The 25,028-nt window shown below is 40.0% G+C and overlaps 1 protein-coding gene across 2 annotated transcripts in view; it reads right to left on the bottom strand.

Annotated features, from left to right (window-relative positions):
* CARMIL1 (capping protein regulator and myosin 1 linker 1) overlaps positions 1–25,028 on the bottom strand; it is a gene marked incomplete at both ends in the record, with an annotated part of 173,594 nt that overhangs the window by 96,065 nt on the left and 52,501 nt on the right. For both annotated transcript variants that reach the window (XM_079533554.1, XM_079533555.1), the window contains 3 exons: positions 1,156–1,277; positions 3,534–3,593; positions 7,141–7,191. In XM_079533554.1, coding sequence (XP_079389680.1) covers positions 1,156–1,277; positions 3,534–3,593; positions 7,141–7,191 — 233 coding nt within the window. The remainder of the gene's footprint in view (positions 1–1,155; positions 1,278–3,533; positions 3,594–7,140; positions 7,192–25,028) is intronic.

Here is a 25,028-nt window from a genome sequence, read left to right as displayed (position 1 = left end):
AAAGCCTGTACAGGGCTCAAGGCCTCCACGGACTCACACAACTCACACAGCCTGAAGGCCCTGTTCACTCTGCTTCTCTTGTCTGTATTTCTCACATCACTACTGAGGTTCAACAGCAACTTTGTTCACAAGCATTCACTTGTGTGTGTTTTCTGAAGGAAGAGCACCTCTATTGAGCAGTTAGTAATACTGAAAGAGAGATAATGTGGAAACAAAAACAAATTGCCAGCTGGAGTACATGAACTTAAATTCCTACTATATCTACAGGAAAGCTGAATAATAAAGACAGACACCCAAAACAACACATGTAAATTTAGGCTCACCACTTACATCTAATGCCTCTTAAAAAAAGTTTACTCAAAAATAAATATGTCCTGAAGAACTCTTTTAGATGGATCATTACCTATAAACACTGCCAACAACTGGGAGCTGATGAGAAATAGTAGTACAGATGCATTGTCTTGTAGAAAGGGATGAAGGCAAGGGCAAAGAGAAGAAAAAATGAAAAAAAGACCACTGAGAATTGCAGCAAGATGATGAAATTCAGAGGCAGAGGATAGCACAAAAATACACAATACAGTCACACAAACAACAAACAGAAGGTGAAAACAGTGCAGAAGGAAGGGAAAGGAACCTAGAAAAGCAGATGTATGATTCAAGGAGGCAGTTATTCCATGCAAAGTATATGACAATGCCCAGGGCTCAGAACTGAAGAGCAAGACTCCCAGCTGTGTGAAACATTTCAACTATTCAAAAATTCAAATTAAACAGAAACTTTCCCTCCACAAAAAAACAAAATACCACAGAACAAAACCTACTGAAGAATACTGAAGGTCACTGCTGTTTATGGAGAAAGGAATAAACTAAAACAAAAAGCTTCAAAACAATCTGTATCTGAGGTTGGCGAGGCAAAATAAGGAAAAACAAAAACCTATGATTCTCAATTACCTGTACTGACTCTTAAAAACAAAGGCTCTTTTGACCCCACAGGGCATGCCCTAGCTGCACTGCCTCATGGTTCAGCCATATCCCTCAGAAGACCTACATAAAGGCTCAGTGCTTGCCTGCTCAAGTTGTCTCTTCCTGATGTAAGGACAAAAAGCAGTGGCTTGCCACAGATCTACTCAGGCTACTGTTGCCCTACAAGGCACTTACACTGGAGAGAGTCCAGGGAATATCTTCCTGAGGCAGGTTCCAATGTGCGCCAGCACCTCATTCACATCCTCAGAGGACGCCATCTTCATGGAGATGCTGCATTTCTCAGTTTCCATAATCAGCTGTAAACAAGAGGGCATGAGGGCAGGGACAGGGTGTCATCTCATTCATATCCGTTGAAAAAGGTCCGCATTGTGAATGTCAACTGAATGCTTTGCATGCCAGCAAGAATTTGCTAATCTTTAATACACAATATGAGTGTTTCTGGTAGAGTTTCTGAAGTTCTTAAACATATGAGAACTGCATTCTCCAACTTTGCTTTTCCTAACAGTGCCTTGCTTCCCACGGGAATAAAGGCTTCCAAGGATCATGACCTCAGTTAGCACTTCCAGCACCAAGAACTTTTCACACTATTGTCCTGTTTTGAAACACTTCCCAGAACACCAGAAGTGAGTGCAGCCTGACAGGAAACTATTGAGCAAACAGGGCCTGCTTCATCAAGTAAAAAGTAAAAGTTTTTAAGGGCTGCAGTTCTCTGGAAAAGCTCTCATGCTTTAATCCACGCTGTTTAAGAAAACTTTAGGGTAATGCATGTCTAATTTTAAGTGAGGCAGTAACTGAGCTAACGTAACCACTCAGTGTCTGGGGAATACGTGCTTCAACTAGGAGAGAAATAAAGCCACCTACTACTAGTCTCTGCTATATATGAGTGTTCAGAATCACACTGGATTATTGTATGAATGACTCATCAAATGTGCTGCTGCTCTTGGCTGCATCACAGGAAGCCATGAAATACTTCTGTCTTCTCCAAAAAGTCTGTGTCAATTTTTTTTTTTTAGATTAGATACAACTTAAATAGAGAAAGAAGCCTGTGCCAAACACTATCATCGTCTCAATACACTTCTGTCTTCATTTTGGAGGGGACACTGAGCAATACTCAAGAGAAATTAATTTTTTATTGAAAATAGTTCCTGGAATTCTCTCTTCCAGCTCCCAGCTCACGTCTAGGGCTGTCATCAGGAAAACTCCAGAAGAGGCTGCATTATCCCAGAAGCTCACAGAATCTTCACACCTTTTGGCACTACTGCAAATTCTTTCAGAGGGTTGCTGTCATTCACTGAAGATGCACCAGTGGACAAAGTCCATATGTGTTCCCTTACCACCAGTACTGCCACACCATTTCCTCTATCACTCTGCCCAATGTTATATTAGTGTTGGAAGTACTTCATGGCTTTCTAAAAGATGCCTAGCATGAGAATAAGACCTTCAGATACCGGGAAGATAACATGATGTTTGCAGGAAAGCTGTAACACCACCATTCGCCCTGCAAGGAACCATCATGGATTTCACCTGTCTTCAGTTATAAGTTGTGTTACAATACAAGTGGATGTAAACACGCAAAACCTTACAAAATGTTTTAGGAAAATGGTATGCAAAATAAAGCTGTTGAGAATCAGGACCTTTTCTCATAAAACCTGCTACAGCAATTGACCAATAACAATTATCTTTGGCTACCGTAGCCTTTTATTTGAAATAAATGAGGCCACAAACCATACACAGAGTTTACTGAATGTCTCCCATTTAGAAAAGTAAACCTCTTGACTTTTTTCCCCTTAAAAGAAAGCTTCAAAAACCAGGTTGAAAATGTAATGTTAAATACAAAGACAGCTTTTCAGAGTTCAAATATAGTGCTAGATGTTCCTACGTTTTAAACTCTTTAAAAGCCAAATATATCTGAAACACATACAGTCTTTGATACAATTGGACTGTCAAATCTCATCAACATATTAATCTTATGAATGAATGATATATTAAAGCCATTGTTCTTTCCATTATCTTCTCTTTGACATTCACTTTTTTTCTGGGCACGTAACCAGCTGTCAAATATATTTTGAGTTATATACAGAATAATACATAGAGTAGGCATACAGAGTAGTTTCTGTCTGCACTGTAAGCAGCAGCTTTCAGTTTCATCACAAAGGTGTATACTACAAAAGCCATTCAAGCTTGCATAGTGATGATTACAATACCAGCCACCACTTGTTCTATCATTTCTGAGAAAAAAAACACTAGAGAAAAATTAAAACTTGCTTTGCTCCAACTGAGCTATGAAAAAGCAGTATTTCTTACCTCACCTGCACAACAGATTCTGAAAATAGACTCTAAATTCTTATCACTGTTGACAGACTTTACAATCAGAATGAACCTAAGAATTCAAATGTGTGTTGTGCTCACCAGATGGAGACACCTACACAATAGAGTGCAACCTCCCTGGCTGGAACAGATTTAGCACTGAGTACACAAGTACCTTTTATCTGTAACACTGCCGGTGGTACCACGTATCAGCGTGTCACAACTTGATTTCTGAAAGCACTCACCTGACCGGGCTTACAGGAAGTTACTCCTTGGATTTCCAAGTAGCTGAAAGTTAGTTCTAACTGCAGTAAAAAAAGAAAACGCCACATCAGTACAAATATCATCTTGTATAAAAAGCACTGATACTTTCAAATGAGGTTAAAAAAAAAAACGTTGAGCAGGGCTACCATTGTTCTACATTGTTTTCTGTAATTGACATTCAGTATTTGTTAATATTTGCCTACATTTTGCACTCAGAGGACATGTTGGCTTGTTACATCTTCAGCTACTAGAGAGTAAAGGGATATCACACTGGACATTCACTGCAAGCACACAAACTTTTAACAAATTTTTTACAAAAAATTATTATAAAAAGCAACACTGTTTATATAATATCCTACTGAGCAATTTTTGTGAATGAATAATCATTCAGTAAAATACTTACAGCATCATATATTATTCTTTCATTAGTTATACTGATGACAGGTATGACTTTTTTTCTGCAGAGAAGCTAAAGGGACACATGCACGTACTATATATACATAAACTTATATATGCATTATGCTCAAGATCACTGTAGAGCATCTAAAAGTTTGACAGGAAACAATACACCGTGTTTTCCTGACTGAGTTATCCAGAGAGCAGACAGGATATGCAAGAAGAGTGGAGGTATGTAATCCAAATGGACCTTGGAAGAGGTAGAGACAGGAATGTCCCTGCCCTGAGGGCAGATCTAAGGCTATAAGCATTTTGCCAAGACCTGATTTCACAACCACGTGGATGAATTGGCAGCTCAGATACACAGAAAGCAATAAACAGCTTTGACTGAATCAAAACTATAGGCTAGGACATCAGCACGGTCATTTCCTTTTATTTGTCATTAAATCCATTGTAACTGCACAGCTTGTTTTAACTGTGTTCATTAAGTCCCCTGCAATTCATGTTATCCTAGTTTAACTGTCAGGGTACTTTCAGGCTAACTAACAAACACCATGCTATAAAGGCACTTTTTCTCCTATGCTAATTAAATGAAACAATTAAACATATCAGAATATTTGACACTTATTTACTCAAGTCACAACGAAATGCTAAAAAAAAGTCTCTGTGACTGAAATCCTTCATCATTTGCAAATTATTTAAGTGCCAAAGTTAAGATTCTGCTTTTCCTAATACACAAACCTAAGTACACACACACACACAATCAAAAATATGCTTCTGCTTCTGAGAACAGCTTACACAGATCTCCACTCACATTAATTCTGCAAAAGTCTTGACTAGAATTAGTAAAGTATTAGCCAGATAGTGTGGTCATCATTCAATAAGTACAGTCCTTGTTTTACAGCAAAACCACAGAATAATTCTACACAATACCTATCTGAAATTATGAAATACTTCTTTTTATAGATTTTTAAAACGCATAACCTTACTTATTATCTAAAATTCTATCCTAAAAATCCTTTTAAGAGTCTGAGTGTGGCTCACTTAGGGAACCTATAGTTAAAAAAATGGCTAATTTCACAGTTTTGAGTTTTTTCAATCAAAACTTACCGAAAGCTGGCACTAGAAGTATGCTTTAGAAATACAGTGGGCCTATGACACATCCAAATTTTATTAATGTTGCAACTATATTTCACATATTCTGTAGCAAGAATTAGTAGGCATTAAGTGTTGCTCTTCCTTTCCTACTAATCCATCTAGATTAGTGGAAATGAACCAACTGGGCCACAGCACAAAGCACAGTAATATCCGTGCTCTAAGGATATTCATTTAAGTGGATATTACACTTAGTCAGCCTTCATTCCCTTAAGCTTCCATCCTTGCTTAGTAGATTAAATAGGGCTCACCAGCAGTGTTTAAGAAAAGGTGAAGCTCGCAATCAGATTTAGCAGCAAGTCACTCAGTATCAGCCATCTGAACACACTCAGTCGTGCAACAGTGCTTTGGAGTAACAAGGTGTCTTTGCTGCATGTTCTCATCTGTCTTGCTAGGAGTGGCTGTGTACTAGTTGTGAGGAAGCTCTCGGGCTCGGAAAGCTGATGAACAGCTTCTGAAAATATTACAGACCTCAGAAAATCCAGCAAGTTCTGTTAGTTCTCCTACAAAAGCATTTTTACACAGTCACTGGGCCCATCAGGTCCCAGTCCCTCTCCATCAGGGCCATGAAGAGCAGGGTCAGGCAGCATCTGGAGATCTCCGAGGAGGAGACTCCACAGCCCCTGGGCAGCCTGTGCCAGTGCTTGCTCATCCTCACAGTACAGTTGGGCTGCCTGATGTCTAGACAGAACCTCCTGCCTTCCAGTTTGCATCACTTAGTTTCAACCATCCTAATAACTGTTGATATATACTAACTTTAGTTTTGACATAGATCATGAGCAGTTTCTTCTTTCTTCTACTTATTACCACTAAAGTCACAATTTTACAAATACAGCGTGTTCCTCAACTAAGTAATTTCAGAAAAAGAAAAATTAAAAACGTAAATCAAAAAAAGAAAATTTTAAACAGGTGTCTGTAATTCTGCAATTATAGACTGAGCCTTCACAAGCTTTCTCATGAATTATGATAGCTTTGTTACGGGTTATTTAAGAGAGTCACCAACAAGCCTGCTCCTCATACTGCCGTCGCACTGACATTTGAACTATCTGACATTTGTTCATCATATCCCTGTTGCCATGCCACCAGTCACCAAGCTCTGTCTGAAAACCAGGCCATAAATCACTGCGATCCAAAACCTAAGAGACAACCGAAGACACCTATGCTGCAGGGATGGGGTGATCAACTGAGGGAAATAAATTTCAGCAGGCTTTCACACCTGATCTGCTCCTTAAACTAAAAACAAGGACTGGTCACATTTATCAGTAACCACAACTGAAAATCTTGTAACAGTATTTACATTTATTGATCCAACTTTTTTTTCTAGTAAGCATACCTACATACACACATACTTATGCACACATGCATGCGCAAATGCACAAATACAGATCTGCATACATATGTAATATACAACAAAATAGTATACATGTCAAATTTATATTCACTAATTTCAAATAGGACAAGAGATGATCTTCCAAGTCAGCCATTATAATTCACATGAAAATAAGCTTTCTCTGCTACAATCATTACTTTTTTTTTCCAGGAATAATAATAATTCAGTATCTTTCGTCAGTCAGGTTGTCAAGATGCTTTACAAACTGAACTGTAATCCCCACAAAAAAATCATTAGAAAACAGTGGAATTTAATAAAAATTATAATTTCTGTCTCCACATAACTATATTCCTATTTGCGACTAGAAACTCTACAGGACGTACTGTCAGTTAACTTCTTTAGATGTAAATTGTCCCACTATAAAGGTCATTGGGCTCATATTGCAGTTCTTCAAGTTGGTATTTCCAGCTTAATTCTTTACCCACCTGAATTTCTAGAAGTTAAAATTCTTCTGGCAGAGTTTATGCAAAGTGCTGAACTCATTTAGGACAGATACCAATGGAAGCACTATTTTAAGAAACTTAACACTATGTAGTGTGTCATTCATTATGACATTTTCAAACAGATGCACAAGTGTAACTAAAATGTGCTAAATTTATGGAACTCACGTTTATATCTAAAATACAGAATAGTTGTAGAAGCTTTACCTTGGTGGGAATGCGAGATGTTAACAGAAATGCCCGACATGATGCCAGTACCTGTGAAAGGAAAAAAAATTAAGAAGTAATTATCATGAATACTATTAAGTAGCTCTCCAACAAAAGTCCTGAAAGCAGAGTGAAAGAGTCTTCAGTAGTGAGCTTGACAATTCCCTTTGCTGTCATATATTGAAGGCAGCAAAACTGGGCTCTGATCCAGTACAGCAGGGTGAATAGACTGCTGCAATCTGGTCATCTGTAAACTACTTAGTGTGGCATCGAAGTGGAAGAAATTTATTTCATCAGACTCTTGAGAACATCTAATAGCAACCCTAGTGACATTTCAAAAAGAAGCGAGGATGAAAAGTCCTAACGGGAACACATCATGTACTTAAACATAACTAAAATATGCAATATAAGCTTGATATTCTTAGTCATTTAAGAGACTACAAGTAAACAATTTCTTTAGATACACATGGTGTGTTTCTAGAGTAACAATGCAAAGATTTTGCAGTGACACCAAATGCTTTTCTTCTCTGGCAAGGACAATGGGAAAACGTGATTAGATTAGTGAGAACAGTGAGCCCAGGGAGAAAGCACAATGGTACTGAAAGATTTTGAGTGTTATTGCCAAATCAAATGCAGTGACATATAGAAGTACCACTTAAATTTCCAGTAGCACAATCTGCTCGCAGATCTCAAGCCCTGTAAAAGGAATGAATCATTTTGCAGAACTACAGTAGTGCTTCTGATTTACCTGCCTGGGGAATAGGCTACCATTGGCCCTATCTTTCAAGACAAAAAAAAAGTGAATCTAGTTTTCAAATCCAGATTCAAACAGAGCTGCCCATAATGTTTGCACACAACTCTCCTGGGATCCTCTGTGGAGGATTAAGCCCTCAGCCACACCCCACGGTGCTGCTTACACAGGGTCTCTTTTACAGGATTACACTAAAAGTGAGCACCACAAGTAAGAAAAGTGCAAACCAGGTAACCAGAAAGCTGGAACACAGTTATACTGGAAAAGGACATCCCAGCAGAGATATCAGAGCATCTTCCCATGTGTTGGATGTTGCAGTGCTCCTGGAGTGATCCTGCCAACACTAAAAAAGCTGAAGCATCCACATGCTTTACAGAGATGGATTTACATTCAGACAGCTGCTGTAAGACGATATTTCACATTCATCCTGTAAATACTTGATTCTTGAGCAATAAAGCTATACAAAGAAAAAAAGCCACCACCACCACCACCATCACACACACACCCACCCACCCACCCAGTTTTCTTCAATTTTCATAGCTGGGACTGTCACAAGCAAATAGGAGTTGAATTTTTACAGTCAGACAGAGATAAAGTCAACCATCTCCACAAAGTCAATGTTCCATCTTGACAACAGCCTAGACTTTCTTTCAAAAAATGCTAGAATTGACCGAGAGGAAGCTTGGCATTCATCACAATTTCAGCTGCTACAATCCATGAATATGTATCCTGACCTCTGACAGGATCCGCTCTAGCTCACTGCTTGTTTGCTTTTTCCTTCTTTTCAAAATGTTATGCAGCATCTGCATTTTAATGTCAGCATTTTTGTCCGTGTTCAGAAACAGGGGAGCCTCTACTGCAAAACCAGCGCAGGCTTGTTTGATAAGCTGAGAATGGTAACAGTGCTCAGGGCCCTCTTTTTCTCCTTGGTACGGGCACAGCTTATAAACAAATAATGGCTATCAAGATACCTGCTAACCCATTTTGCTGCAGATAATGCTCTGCGTCACTGATACTACTTGGAAGGGCAACAAAACATGTATCATGGGCTACTTAAAAGGACCTATCACCTCCTTTTCCTTCCCCTGTGAAATACTACACTGACGCCAAAGGCGGAGGGACCAGAGGTTTTCTCACTCTCACAGTTCAAGTCCCCATTTAAGAGCCAGTATTATTTTGTGAAGGAAGTCTCAGATCTCTGCACATTTCCGTAACATGAATAATGAATGTATGCTTAATTGCACAATTGTTAAGGGCTTTCTGAAATATCCAGAAGTGCTGGATTCTATGAACAGGTAGATTCTAGATTTCCTGGAGTTTTTAATTTCTCTATATAAAGAAAATAGAAAGCAAAAGGTAGCCCCTAACTACTCTCTAGCTGTTCTCAAGTTTTTACTAAGGATTTTGCTTCTCTTATGCTCATTTTACACTTGGGGCACCTTAAGTATAGAAGAAAGAATGTCTTGGTCAAAGTCATACCAACAGCCAAAGGAACAAATCACAGAATAAAGAATGGTTTGGGTTGGAAGGGCCCTCAAAGCCCACCTAGCTCCACCCCATGCCATGGGCAGGGCTGCCCCCCACCAGCTCAGCTGCCCAGGGCCCCATCCAACCTGGCCTTGAGTGCCTTCAGGGATGGGGCACCACAGCTTCTCTGGGCACCTGTGCCAGCACCTCATCACCCATACATAAAGAATTTACACCTAATACCCAACCTTCCTTTTAGATTAAAGCCACCCCCCACTGTCCTACTGCTATCTACCTGTGTGAAGTCAGTCTCTTTCCTGAGTCTTCCAGCAACAGCTCTGTACAAATTGCGTTCTTGCTTAGAACACACCAGAAACATTGATCAAGCATGGTGTGTAACCTACACTGCTTTGAGTTAAGAAAGCATCCACGTGTTCAGCTCCTCCATAACAGCTTTCCTGTGCATCCCATTCTAGGGAACCTGCAGGGGGATGGTCTAAATGATTACCAGAGGTTCTCTGTAACCCCTACAATTCTGTGATTTTGTTAGGTTACAAGTGGTATTCAATCATTAATAACATTAATGAATGACCAGAAAATAAATGCATGTGGTGTAAAGAGATTGTCCCCTTAGCACACCTGCATGCTAAAAGACTTACAATTAACTGATGTGACAGGGAGCAAAGCACGTACATATCAGCACATATTCTCCTGTGAGAATGGGTCAACAAAGGGGAAGTACATTCAGTGCACAGCCATTTCAGCCTACCTTCCTACTCCACCTTTTTTCAAGCACAAAGCAATATTATCACTGGAATGTTAAATGACTCCTACCCACACACAGATACAAGCTCATGATTTCTTAATGTTTTTAGTGCTCTGAATTCCATAACATTCACTACACTGTTCAATGTATACGCAAAAAGTTTAAATTTGAAAAATAATTTGGCAGTATTCATCAACAACATATCTTGGAAATTACTCCTGCAGAGATTCATAGTCTAGAAGACCATATTCTATTTACTAGAATAAGTAATTCCCTTCAGTAAATAAACTTTGAACTCAGATCCTCTGTGAGTACACAAAACAAATATACAGATGCTTTTGTGATTTACTGTCAAATACCAGCCTGTCACCCATTCCCATCACTGTATGTTTAACTACCAGGGCTACACTGGGTTAGCAGTGGGTTAACCAGTCCATCAGTCTTAGTTAGGTCGTTAGTTGCCCTAATGCATCAGTTTGGCCAGACAGGCCACAGCAACTCCAGCAACCTCGTCTATATTTAAAGTGGTTTCAAATTCACAAGCAAATGAAACAAGCCTTTTACAAAACACTACCCTTTTCTGAACACCTTGGAATAACGAGTTCTGGAAAACACACTGATGAAGTACACAGTGATCACACACAGGCCTTTGCAATGAAACAAAACAATACAAAACAGCCCCAGCAGTTCACTGGCCAGAGGAGATGCATGATGCTCACCCCATTCATTAGCACATTTGGAAACTGCACTTTGCTGAAGAAACAAATATATATATTAGTCAAAAGTGTTTATCTTTCTGAAAATTCGATTGATAGAGATATCTGAAAAAAAAAAAAATCCATACTTTTTTGATCAAATGTTGCAATTTTACCTTTTAAAATACACTGTCTGATCCTTTCCATTCCATTTTCCCCTAATTGCCATTTTTGTTAGCCTCAAACTGCTTCAGTCCCTTCCTTCATAATTTACTTGAGGAAAGAAGTAGCTGTGACAGGTTTTGTTATTTAGGAAGCTACTGTTTAGAGAATTCCCTGAAGAGATTTTTTTTTTAACATAACTTGTAGTTATATAATCATTATTTTTAATCATTATTACTATTATCCCAGATATGACTTTTTTTTTCTTTCCAGTCTCCATGCTTACTAGTTGCTCTATGATTTCTGTCATAAGCATTCCATTACTACTACTGGTTCAATACCTAATGCATGCATAATAGCATGAGGTAAATCAGCAGCATTAATACACTTTTTGTTTTGTTAAAAGGCGGGTGAATCAATACGTGTTAGGCCATCCAGTCTCTTTCAGTCCCTCTAGGACAGATGGTTCATTTCCTGTGTTGCATGTCTGCTTTTATACATGCCTCCGTCTCAAAGTGATGGAGTTCGATCAGATAAAAGGCCCTTTCCAGCACTAAAGAGACTGGAGCTAGTTTCGAGTGAGGCAGTCTGTGCTAAAAGCAATGAACTTTTTTTTGAGGGCGATTGGACTGAATGAACTCCAGAGGTCCCTTCCAACCCCTACAATTCTGCCATTCTGTAACAGCCCTGTCGGAAGATGTTAGCTGACACCCTGCAGGTCCTTCTGGAGAGCTGATTAGTTCAGGCTCACCACAAACATGCATGCCACTTCAAAACGGCACAGTGTGTTTCTCTGCAGAGCACTGTCTGGAAGCTGACTGCAAGGCTCTAGGTAGCACCACCATCACCCGCCCACAGTGATCTGAGGCATCTCAGGTCAAATTTGACTTTGATCATTTGCTCTTGGCTACTTTCAAAGTATCATCTAGGAGTTGAATTGATGATATTTACGGGTCCCTTCCAACTGAGGCTTACCTGTCATGACCCAACAGTTTTTCTCCTATCCATACTTCTGGACAGCAAAGTATGGTATGGAAAACAGTTGTTAGTCAAATGGGCTTTTTACCAGAAAGTGGAGTTAGATGTCAGAATGGCTGGTAATAAATCTACTGTGTTTCGAGAAAAGAAGAAGCAAGTTTCAAGTTGATTTGCCGAACAGGACAGGGAACACCACAAGATGGCATAGTGGAGTGCTTCGTTTGAATTGACCTTTCAGGCTACGTTTAGCAGAACCTTTTAATACAGATGTTTACTTTGCAATTGGAGAGCTGTTCCAATATTCAGAAACATTTTTACTTCAGAGGCAACAAAAAGATATATCCTTATTTCAAAGCTGACAGAAACAAAGTCATGAACACAGATATTGGCAAAACTAGAAAAAAGAAGCTTGGAGTAAATGGCCGCTAATTCAAGAGTGAGAGAAGAAACAACATAGCTTGGAGGTTTGTCAGCAAATTAAAATCTCCCACCTACAAATTTTGTTCATTACCTCCTCCAACAGATGTAACTCCTCTACTATCACATTAATCACACTGTGCTTTTTTAACACCTGGAGTGTGAATGAATATAGGCACTTGCTATACAACCCTGTATGCAATGTGTAACTGCTGCAGCAGGTACTCATCTTCAGAAAGAGATTACCTGTGGCACCCTGAGGGCAGCCCCTGCACTGAAGCAGCTTGGGATGTGATCACTTGTGGGGCAGACTGGACTCTCAACTTGAAGAGCTCAAAAATTTTGTATCTTATCCTCTCATTTTCACTAACCGAAGAGATGCTTGCACCCATCATGGCACAGACTTTCAGTATTCTGGGAGATGCCCAACAGAGCACTCAAGCCATGACGATCCTCTTCAGGCTACAAAACTTTCTCACTATTCTTCTCATCACTACAAGACTCCCAACCAAACACCAAAAAAGAACAGTGCTGCAGAGCACAAACCATCTGAAGACCTAATGACTACATTATTTAAGACCACTATGGCTCAGGAAAATAGGAAACAGAAAGCAGTGGCATTTCACAGCAGGCATGGAGAAAGGGGAATAACATACAGTACTTTTTAACTTATCAATGAGGCATATAATCCAAAAGGGATTTTCCTCCTCTGTGTCTAAGTTAAGGATAAATAGCTCACTAGCACATTTGCATGACTGCATCTTTATCTTACAATAATTCCCACTTTTGCTATACAAACTTTTGTATACAAACACGATACAGATTAAATGCCAGATTCATGTTACAAAGCACAGTACAAGAATCATTGTAGCAAACTGTAGGTCAAAAACATTTGGTTGGCTTGTAATTGGAAAGACTCCAAACTCCAGCATCCTCTGTGTAACAATTTTTTGTTCTTGCACTAGCACTACTTCTCTCCATTAAAAAAGAGCATGTGAGGCACTCTCTTTAGAAAAACCCTAACAATACCTATTCCTGGCATTAATACTAAGTTTCCCTGTGCACTTTTGAGCAACACTTTTGGTTGCAAGATACAAGGGACTGAAGAATGCAAAGATCTACACACCTTCCCTCTTCCCATCCTGAGCCTCTTTCTGGGTTAATGGACAGCAGATAAAACTGGAAGCAGTTTGGTGGGCTGCGTATGACACTGTTTCTATGCAGAATCAGCTGGAAATAGATTTTGCTGCTTTAGCACTTTTATTCTTATCTTCTTTAACTTTGTCATTTAGAAATGCTAGATTAAATATTTTGAAAACAGCATGTTCTTTGGGGAGAGGTTTGATCGCTTCATAAGCAAGCTAGACACAACCTTCAAGCAAAATTTTAAACATCAGAAAACAAAAGAAAAAAAAAAAACTTCAGGGACAGGAAAAAAACATGATCCACAGTGCAAGTATTTTAGAAGAAACTCTTCCACAATCATTGGTACTTGCTTTTACTTATCAACAATTAAATGAAGATTCATTTAGTGGAGTGCACTTAGCTCCACTTAATATTAAAATGTATTTTAGATTGTAAACTAAGATCTATTTAGATTGTAAACTACATTTCCCCCAAAGAAAACAAACAAGCACAGTAAAACAATTTTCCACAATACTCACTGCCACAAACCACAGTCTCAATAACCTCAGTCTTGGACAACACCAAGGATTAAGAGCCAGTGAAAGACGTCTGTTTAATAAATCTGCAGGAACATATCTTCGCGCACTCCATGCCCTAGGCAAACTGTCATACCAAACAAAACCAATGGGTGGAGAGTTATGAAAACCTCCAAGCCAAGACAGCTCTTTCCTTAAGTAGCCAGTGTTATGAGTGAAAGACAACATCCTCTTCCCAAGAAGCTCCAGAGGGGATTGCTGAAGATTGGTACTTCATTATCACCTCAGCAGCCTCAGTGCAGGCATCAAGTATACCAGTTTCCTTTTCCTCCTTTTACTTCTCCACAGAACCCTTTTTCCATCTCTATTACCTGTAAAATAAAAAGTACACGCTGGTACTAACATTGCATTGGCATCCACTCCATTCTTAATTATCTGAGATGAGCTGCAAATCTATCTTTTTATATATTGGTACCATAAAACTGTCAGATTTCAAGGGAGGAATGGTACTTAGTGCTAGAACCAGCCGAGTGGTTGTTGAAAAGTCTTTAAAAGCCACTACCACACTTCCAATCTTCCAATCCCTAAACCTGGACTTTTGTTAAACTGTTTTACATTTTATAAGAAAATATTTTTATAGCTATTTTTTTCCTATGGTGTCACATTTCCCCTCTGCTGAAGAAATTGTTTATTTTAGAACTCAAACATACCTTCCAAAAAATGGGAAGAAGAGAAGGAACTTCTTCCTTTTGTTCCACAGGGAAGGCAAAACTAGCAGGGTACTCTCCAGGTTCCTATTGCCATCCCCTCATGCAATTCCTTTCCCACAGCTCTTGCAGCTTATTTTTTATCTACTGGGAACTGAGGATGGTTGAGGCATTCTCTGCTTGCTTAACCAGTGCTGACCACTCAACCCAGCAGGTAAGCTGGTCAGTAACGAGCTTTTCCTGGAAAAAAAAAAATAAAAACCACAAAAGCTCCCTTGTCTGACACTTCACCCTTGCAGCCATAAAAACAAGGTATGAGCAATGGCCCCACTGCCATCATAGGGCCAATCCCATCAGGCATGTTGTCAGACAGGAGAATTTCTTACGAAATTCTGCAACAGACGGATGAATTGTCCTGTTTACACTGCTTCCACCTGCTTCTGCTCTGCATGCAGTTCTTGAGAAATACACAAGCAGGAAACCTGGAGGCTGGGCCAGCTTTGCCTGTTCTGACAGCGACACGGCTGATTGCACCTGCATCCCAGCTAGCTGGAAAGGTCAGGAATTACCACATTCCAGAAAAGCAACTTTGCCTTTAACATTCTGTAAAAAGTACTTGCAGTTTCACCCTAGTCCTAACACACTGTTCTGTGTGCCTAAGAAGCACTGGCTGCACAGGCTGGGCAGAAACCACCAAGTAACTGTTGCTAGCTTGTTATTATTACATGCACTCCTTCATAAAGCCACACGATGTCAATTATCTAAAGCTGATTATTGTTAAAAATGAATATCACAGAATCACAGAATCACCCGGGTTGGAAGGGACCTCAAGGATCATGTAGTTCCAACTCCCCTGCCTAGCAGGGCCACCAAACATACACATTTAGATCAGGTTGCCCAGGACCCCGTCCAACCTGGCCTTGAACACGTCCAAGGACGAGGCATCCACAACCTCCCTGGGCAGCCCGTTCCAGGGCCTAACCACTCTCCTTGTAAAGAACTTCCCCCTAACGTCCAACCTAAATCTTCCCTCCTTCAACTTGGATCCATTTCCCCTAGTCCTGCTATTGTCAGCCCTTTTGAAGAGTTTACTCCCCTCCTGGGTGTAGGTTCCCTTCAGGTACTGATAGGCTGCAATGAGGTCGCCCCGCAGCCTTCTCTTCTCCAGGCTGAACAAGCCCAACTCCCTCAGCCTGTCCTCATAGGGGAGGTGCTCCAGCCCCCTGATCATCTTAGTCACCCTCCTCTGGACCCTTTCCAAAATCTCCATGTCTTTCTTGTACTGAGGGCTCCACACCTGGACACAGTACTCCAGATGGGGCCTCACAAGAGCCGAGTAGAGAGGGACAATCACCTCCCTGTCCCTGCTGACCACCCCTCTCCTGATGGAACCCAGGATCCCATTTGCCTTTCGAGCTGCCAGAGCGCACTGCTGGCTCATGTTAAGTCTCTCGTCCATCAGGACCCCCAGGTCCTTCTCTGCCGAGCTGCTCTCAAGGACCGCTCCTCCCAGCCTGTACAGGTGCCTGGGGTTCTTCCGGCCCAAATGCAAAACCTTGCACTTTGCCGTGTTGAACCTCATTAGGTTCACCTGAGCCCAGCTTTCCAGCCTGTCGAGGTCCCTCTGAATGGCATCCCTTCCTTCCACCGTATCAACCGCACCACTCAGCTTGGTGTCGTCAATATATTCCTAATATTAAAGATATTTTAATACTTTCCAGTTTTGTGAGGATTCCTTCTGAAATGCCACCCTAATATTACCAGTATTTTATTCATAGGGATCCTTATAGAGTATATCAACCTGATAAAATGCACGTAGCAAAAAAATATCCCTATTTATCCAGGAAGAACATGAATTTCCAAAAGTAAAAGCAACAAACAGTTCTGCTCTTTGACCTTAGAAGTATAGCATGTTGCACTTGTTACCCTAAAAAAAAAAATCAGTGAGGAGTCAGAGGGCACTAATAATTTGCAAACTACCTTTGCATCTGAAAAAATTAGAAAAAAGTTTGGCTTACTTCCAAAAAAAAAAAAAAAAAAAAAAAAAGCCTGCATGAGGTTCTTATGCAAAAGTCCTCTAGTTCAAACTGTCTCTCAGAACACTCCTGTGGGCCAATCTTGGTTTTGTAAGCCACGAGCCACATTCTTTATGGCTCACAATCATTGTTCCTTTCATAACTGCCACACAAAAGTCTCAAACACAAAGAGAGCTATCAATTTTAAAAGACAGCTCAGTACTGCAACCTTAAGCCATGGACTCAACTTGTCAATACAAGCAACTAAAGTGTAAGGAGAATTAAATCCTTCTGGGCTTTATCATTTTATCTAGAATCGTGATTTACACGCTCTTCAATTTGCAGACTCTTAATTTTTGCTATGGAGGCAGTACAGACTGCTAAAACAGCAGATAAACCTGATAACAGCTTGTGCCCTTTTCAGGCAGCAGTCTCACAAGCAACTTGCTGCCCCTAGTCTCCAGCCAGCCAGGCCCTTTGGTTCTTCCTCACCAAGTCTCCTCCATCAAGTCTGCAACTCCTTCAGATCTTCTGCTGACCTCTCCATAGCATTTGCACACAGCCTAAAAACAACTGTTGGGTACCAACAGAAGTAGAGCCACAGGAACACGGTGCTCTAGGTGAACACATGAGAACTTCCACCTGTGGCCTTCCAGGCAGGAGTGAGCTCTGCACTGCTTGAAGTCATCCTGTTTTTTTGAGATACAAGCTAGGAAACGTACGGTTTCCTGGAAGAAGACAACATAACTGACAATGCATCCTGACCCAGTTCATAGCGTGCCTGTTTCCAGGCTTGTGTTTTTCCAAGCATCACACTATTGTACTGACACAGCTCCACTAATGATGAAAACAGAGATAATTCAGACAGACAAAACTCTAAGAAGCCAGGATATTTAAAACTTCAACGGTGGGATCTCTAGGATTGTTTTCACTGCATATTCAATAAGATGGCAAAAACACGGTCTCTCCTACCACTGGAGATGTATCACTTTTAATAAAGTTGGGAAGCATTCAAATCAAAGTTAACACTTCACAGATATAATTTTTCATACTGTATTTTCATGCATTGATTTTTCATCTCTGACATGGGACATTTACACAGATCTACACACTTACAACCTGTGCCTTTATTCTTCAGGTAAGCTGTTCACTGAGCCATTAGTATTAAAGAGAAATAAAAATATCCCCAAAGACCATCAGCTCACTACAGAGACAGAGAGAGACCCTTAGACATAACTTTAACCCCTACACATTAAAACTGCTGCTTTAAAGGCAATACAAGTGGGAAAAAAAGTATATATTTAAGAGACATTTGAACCATATTATGTAAACATTGCTGTTATTTCTTTCTTTCTTTTTTTTTTTCCTCCTCTTCAAGTTGTGGTTTCTTTGATTCTCAGTGCTGGTGAATAGGGTTTTTTAACTGCAAAACCAAAACCAAATGTTGGTAGTATTTCACAGCAATGTGGAAATGCCACCAAAAAAAAAAAAAAAAAAAAAAAACCACCACAACCACCCAAACACACAACTGCCAACATTCAATCTTTAGATTCACTTCCTACTATTGTCTTTGTCACATTTTATCTCCAGGTAGGATGTTTATACTTAGTGCAGGATCTCACAAGCGAAGTTTTAGTTTGAATTACAGATAATTCATCTCCATTTTTAAGAGCAAAACCTTTAATTGCAGGTTTAAGTTTACATCAATTATAAAGAATGGCACTAAGTTGCACACACCAACTTAGCTAAATTTGCTTCCAATGTGACTATTATCCTTAGCCTAACAAAGCTCACATAACATTGATCAGCTATTGCTGGAGTTACACACCATCTATCAATTACTTAAACTTACTTTGATTCTGTCAATGTTCTCGTCTTCTCAGATGAGTTAGAAAGGAAACAACAATGCAATCAAGCTGTCTAAATTGCTGATCAATATATGTAAGCCATGACATTTCATATCACTTTTTTTTAATCTCTTCTCAAGATATCTTGTTGCCTCTTATTCTACACGTTTTATTTTTTATTGAGCTTTGATTCTTATATTAAGACAAATTTTGTACAAATAAAAATAGTACATTAAAAATTCACTGTAAAAGTCTTTGAATTACACAGGTAAACTTTCAAACACATTGTGAGTGGTCGATCCACAGTCTTGTTAGCAGGTTCACAGGAAAGTGTCCCCAGCAAAACACCAGATACAATGAAGATTAGAACTCACACACAAACACTCCCATTACAGGACTATTAACTATGTTACTCAGAGAAGACCATCAGTGATGTTTGTAACCCAGGAGCTTCTACTACAGCAGAAAGATTGAAAGGAAAACCTCACTACCTTGTTCTACCTTCTATTCCTTATGTCAGGGTGCTGCAATCACTCTGTTTGTCTACATCATCATTTTTCCTCTTCAGTCATAATTTTAAAAAAAAGAATTTAAGAGATCTTTTGTTTCAGACAGAGATCATATAGTATACATTTTTTTGGTAGATTTTTAAAGTTGCTCCCACCTTAGAAGCAATTAGCACATATACATGTGACTGAGGTCCAGATTAAAAAACGTAGGTGCCAGGAGCAAGTAAGTCAACCCTTTGAAGAAAAGATGCCTGATATCGGGATTTTAACTTAAAGTGCCACCTCTATATCCACTTTGCATAACAAAGATTGCAGCACTCCATCTGAGAACACTATCACCAGAGCAGTAACTTCAACTCCTCCCATGCCTGTTGCAGGAGTTGTGGAAATGGAGTGTCTGTCATTAACAAAAAGTCTGAAAAACTTTAAAATATGCAACAGTAACAAAAGGTTTGCTTCAGTTTTCCTGGAGTCCCACACAAACACCCAAGAGCTCTCAAAGCATGTCACTGACCCCTCACAGCACAAGCCACTTAATTCTGTGAAGCTTCTGAATTGCCAGAAATTAGCTAGGATATGAAAGCACAACATCCTTCCCAATGTTCACTATTTATGATATGGCCCTGATGTAACAATCTCACCATAAATATATGCTGAACAAATAAAAGCTATCTAGAAGCACTGGTAATTGATACCATTTCCTTCAAAAGGGTAAAAGCCTAAGGTCACAGGATTCCAGGAATCCTGCACAGGAGCAGTGCTGCAATTGTCTGATGGCTCCACATCAAAAGAACAGGTTTAGCAGCCTCAAAAAATATAAGATCAGATGGTGATGTGATGTAATGCACAGCAGCCTCATAGGGACAAAACTCAAATCCTACTGTTCTGGGCATCAATTTCAGAGAGAATTGGAACATAGCAGAAAGAGTAATCAGTAGACAAGCAATGCTCCTACTGAAGAATAAATTGCAAGGAGAAATAAAAATAAGACTGAATCTGACCAACCTTCAGTTCTGGCTCAGTATGATTAGTTCTAGGAAGAAACAAGAAAGATCGTACTTACTGTTTAAGACCATCTTTTCTGGAAAGCTTGGCTGCTACACAGCCTGCAAATGACAGCTGCTCTGCTCACATAAAGTAGGGCCAACATCATCAGGATACACTAGGCTTCCTGACTGTAAGCATACAACTCCTGAAGTTCATGTCCGTCTCCAGCTATTGAGTTGATCTACATCCTGAATAGACTCAAAATTTCACCAGGAATTTTTTCTTCCCCATCAGGACAAAGCAGATAACACGACTAGAGAAGTCCAAACATGTACATTTTGCACAGACTGAAAAAGTGGGTTCACGAAAGGGTTAAATCTGTGTCAAGTTAGGCTGTCCTCATTTAAAAGCAGTGAACACACAACATGTCCTAGGGACTAAGCCCTCTCCCAAAGACAAGTTTACCCTCGGCTAAATTTGTCACCTTTCATATGCCTGCATTTAAATCCCAGCACACTCAGTTTTTATGTTTTCAAATGCACAGCCTGCCCTTTTGTCTACAGCTGCTTCAGTGCTATTTGCACCAGGTTTATGCCTGGAGGTCCCTCTGTTCCTAAGCCCATAGGTTGAGAAGCTTATAATTGGCAGATCTGGGACACTAAATAATTCTCACAGAAAAGCCAGGAAGCTTCTGAAATCAACAAACAAGAAAAAAAAACAGCATCTCTATGGGGGAAAAATGAACAAAAACAGTGACAACATAAAACTTAATGAAAATATTTATTTCCAGCCCACTCTGTTGATGTTACAAACACACTTCTTCTCAGTAGCAAACATAGATAGTTGCAGAAACACAGCTAAATTCATACCTCACATGACCACACAGAATTGCTTGCAGCACAAGAAGGACTAAATCAGCCTCAGCATCTGTATTCTAGGTCACACTTGCATGAAAGCAGGAAAGACAGCAAAGGAGATCAGCCACAAGGGAAATATCTCAGTACACAACATGTGGTCTTACCATGCCATTTCATAATACAGCTCTCATCCATGGTATCCACAGGGCCGAAAGGGCAAACCCCATCACACTGCTCCAATACTGGCAATTCTACCACCATCCAGCCAAGTCCATGCACCCAAGCGTGAGCTACCAAGCACCTGCACACTAAATCAGTTTTCTCAGAGAGGCGGATATTAATCTGCAATTAATCCAGGTTAAATGTGATGTAACAATTCAGCTTAAACTGCTAAAGCAGTTCACAAACAGGCATGCATGCCCAAATCCACACCACTCACCCTGCCAGGGGAGCAATAACCTGTACCGAAGGGCAGGTGACAAACAAAAGTTGAAATGTCCAAAAATTGGCACATTCAGATCAGCCAGATACTTATCATTTTGTACTGGAGAGAGAATCTTCTATAACGAGCTGGACAAATTCCTTGATTTTAAATGCCACCTTTTTGCTTTTTTTGCACATCCTGAAGAGAACAAACCCCCAAAGAGGTAAGAGAATCCCAGCCCAGTTGTCGGTTTGGTTTTTTTTTTGTTTTGAAGGAACTGATGTAAGGTGGGTACTGTTATTGTAAAAGACAGCAGAAAAGGGAGAGCAATGCAATTAAACCAAGCAATACGTCACAGCCAGATAACTTTGAGCCATTCAGTGATTTAGGTACATAGACCAAGCCCTGGCAGTCCTCCACTTTGGTAATTACCATCTAACAGTTCACCGCTAAGGAACATAACAGACATGGATGCCTCATTTGGAGATGCCAGTGCTGCTAAGCCTTGCAGAGCTCTTCCATGTCCAAAGGACAGCAGCTGCAGAACCACGGAGGTCCCTGAAGGAGTAGCAGACACTGGAAGCTAAGTACAACAGGTCAGAAGGGCACCAAGGAGCACAGCAACAAGCCCATACAGGCAGGTTCATGTACTTATTTCACCCCTACACTAGAACAATCAGTACCATTTGGGTTGATTAATCTTAGAAAATACATGTGTATATTTTTATGCACTCATGTATCTTTTTCTTTCCCAGAATGAAAAAGCCAAATGAATTTACACTCCACACTTCAGAAGCACCAGCTTCTGAAATCCAGCTCTTCTGACACCATTACCATGTGGCATTCATTAGGAGCAAGCAGCCTCTTGCTCTCCTTTATCAGGTATCTGAGTATTCATAATATTCATTCATAGTATTCATTCTGAGCTCTGAACTTCATTTAAAGAATTAACTTGAGTGCAGACAGGAGTACTTGTCCTGTCAGTCTTTGCCCATTCTTCAGAGAAAGGAAGTGGTTCAGACATGTTGCATAACTGCTCATCGGCACAATCAAAGAGCTTGGGCACTAATTGGAAGACTAATACCACTTCTTCAAATAGGTGTAAAAATATATCTTGAAAAGCCCATTAACAGCACAGCATTCAACTCCTCACTGCGTCAGATCTTCTACATTGTTCAGAATAATTTAGTGCAGGATCCAAAGAAAATGTCCTCCCATGTGTATTGATGCTAATTCACAGAATTAGGAAGAAAACTGAAGAAAACTGACTTGACTGTAAAATAAGCTTCCACTTTCAACTAATTAACCTGGTAGCATGCCTAGTTCCTACACCCTAACATATATAAAGCATGTCATCTTTGTCAAGTTGGTTGTAATTCTGGCACTCCTGACAGTTAGCAATGCGTAAGTGGTTCCTGAAGTGCCCTTTCAGCTACCATTTTGCTATCACTTCAGCCAGGTTAGGTACATTCACATTCAAGACACTTTTCTAAAAGGTCCATACTGTTAAAAGAAAAAAAAATACACGTATGAAGACATGACAGAAAGGACTTGTGCTTGACTATGCTCATATGGTTTGTTCTGTTTTCACATTAAAAAGCAAAGATCACCTATATGGTACTTTCCACAGCATCATGGAAGAAGACATTGTATCTACTAAGACTAGAAGGAAGTAACTTCTATGCACAGTAAAGATTACATATTCAGCTGGTGAAATCAAAAGGAAAAAGCATGAAGACATACAACCTAGAAACTTTCTTGCTTCTGAAGTAGTGAACACTTAAACAGAAGGAAAACAAAATCAAGATATTGTTCAGATTTTTTTTTCTTGTTGAGATACTTGCATACAAATACACAGCAGAAGACAAAAATAAGCCAAAGAAATACGAAGAAGTTTTTCTGCAGGAGTTATCTAGTACTAAACGAGCTGAAAACACCATCAAGAATGCTTGGGATATTCTTCACAACAACACAGGCTGCTGTCCATTTGTAATGAATACTTAGCAACTCCTGGCAGATTGCTAAAATAGAATTGTAGCAAATAAAAGATAACATGCTTGACTGCATAAAATCTTACACAGTGTGTAACAGAGTACCCTTAGTTTTGTCACAGCACTTTGCACTGCAGCAGCAATACTATTTTCCAAGGAGAGCATCATGACAAAAAAAAAAAAAACAACAAAAAAAAAAACCCACACAACAACAAAGCCGCAACTTACACTCCTCTTTAGGAAGTTCTTGTAATAAACTGCTATCTAAAATTAGACATTTTAACACAGGACTTTCTCAAGGGCTCTTCTTGAAATATTTGCAGAGCTCCAGGGAGGATTTAACCCTTAGGGAGACCAGGGTTCTGACAGGGGTCTGGGCCTTGCCAGCACTGCCTGGGAGCTGCCCAGCCCCTGCAAGCTTCCTCATATGCCTCGGACAGAGCCCAAATCCCCAGCCATCCCTCTTGGCCCCTAAGCAACCTTTACCATTCCCTATTTGATCCTGTCAGCAGAAAGTGAGCAGAAAAGAAATGTGGCTTTGAAACAACAAATGCACAATGAAAACCCAGCTTATCTAAATGGCCATCAACCTAAATAGTCATCAACCTAAACGGCCACCAACACCCAGTGTTGGGAACCGAGGCAGAATCCCACCTACTTCTATTCCAGGCTTTCCCATCAGCTACCCAGGCTCTGCCAGAATGAATCTTTTTAACTGTCTGTAAAGCTTTGGCTCACCAATCCTCACCACTGCCAGACAAAACAGGTTTTATAACCTGCCTAGGACCAAGAGCAGAATTTTAAGAGCTAAAAGCTCAGGAATTGTTTATGAACCACCCTCAAGGCTCTTCCAGGAAGTATCTTCTTTCAGGCTCGTTTGGTACTGCAGCCTGCTGTCATTATAGCACATCCACACAGCTACACAAGAAGAGTTAAATAAGCACCGCAAGGCAAGGTCAGCCAACCACACCACAGATGAATGAGATGAATGAGGAGTTTGCTTAATTAATTACAGAGCAGCTGTACATTAATACTTGCACTTAGGGAAAGAAAAAAGAAAAAGAAAAAAAAAAACAACCAACAAAAAACACCTACAGAGATGGTTACCTCACCAAATAAGAGCCCTGCATAAATACAACAGAAGTACACCGCAGCCCTACATCTAATATTGCCCCAAACAAACCAGAGGTAGGTAATAAGGATGGTAATGTACCCAAATAAAGAGCAACGATGTAAAACTGCAAGGCTTTCATCACTGGAGGTCAAGTTAACAAGACAAGCCATATCCCAAGGCAGTAGCCTCTATCAAATACAACAGGGCTGCATCACCAGCTTATTTAACAACCCAGACATTTTCCTAATAGATACAGAAATAACTATACTAATTGTATTACCTAAGATGTTAACAACAAACAGAACAGATTGTTATAGGAGCTAGAAATTCAGTAATGAACATCCACATGGGTAAATGAAATAGTTAAAGAACTTTGGGAATTAATCCTGCTCTGCTCCCTCCGCAGCTGTCAGACTGCAATGATGAGCCATTTATCTTCCATCAACAACACTGTCAGCAGACAAGCAGAGTCACTGGGGAAGTCAGCTGCAGTCCACACCCCTCACGATATCAAATTCATGCCTTTGAGGAAGGAGACAT

Source organism: Tetrao urogallus (assembly GCF_951394365.1).
Source record: "Tetrao urogallus genome assembly, chromosome: 3".
Classification (NCBI taxonomy): Eukaryota; Metazoa; Chordata; class Aves; order Galliformes; family Phasianidae; genus Tetrao; species Tetrao urogallus.
Note: the sequence above shows the minus strand (reverse complement) of the source record. Positions and strands in the feature narration are given on the sequence as shown.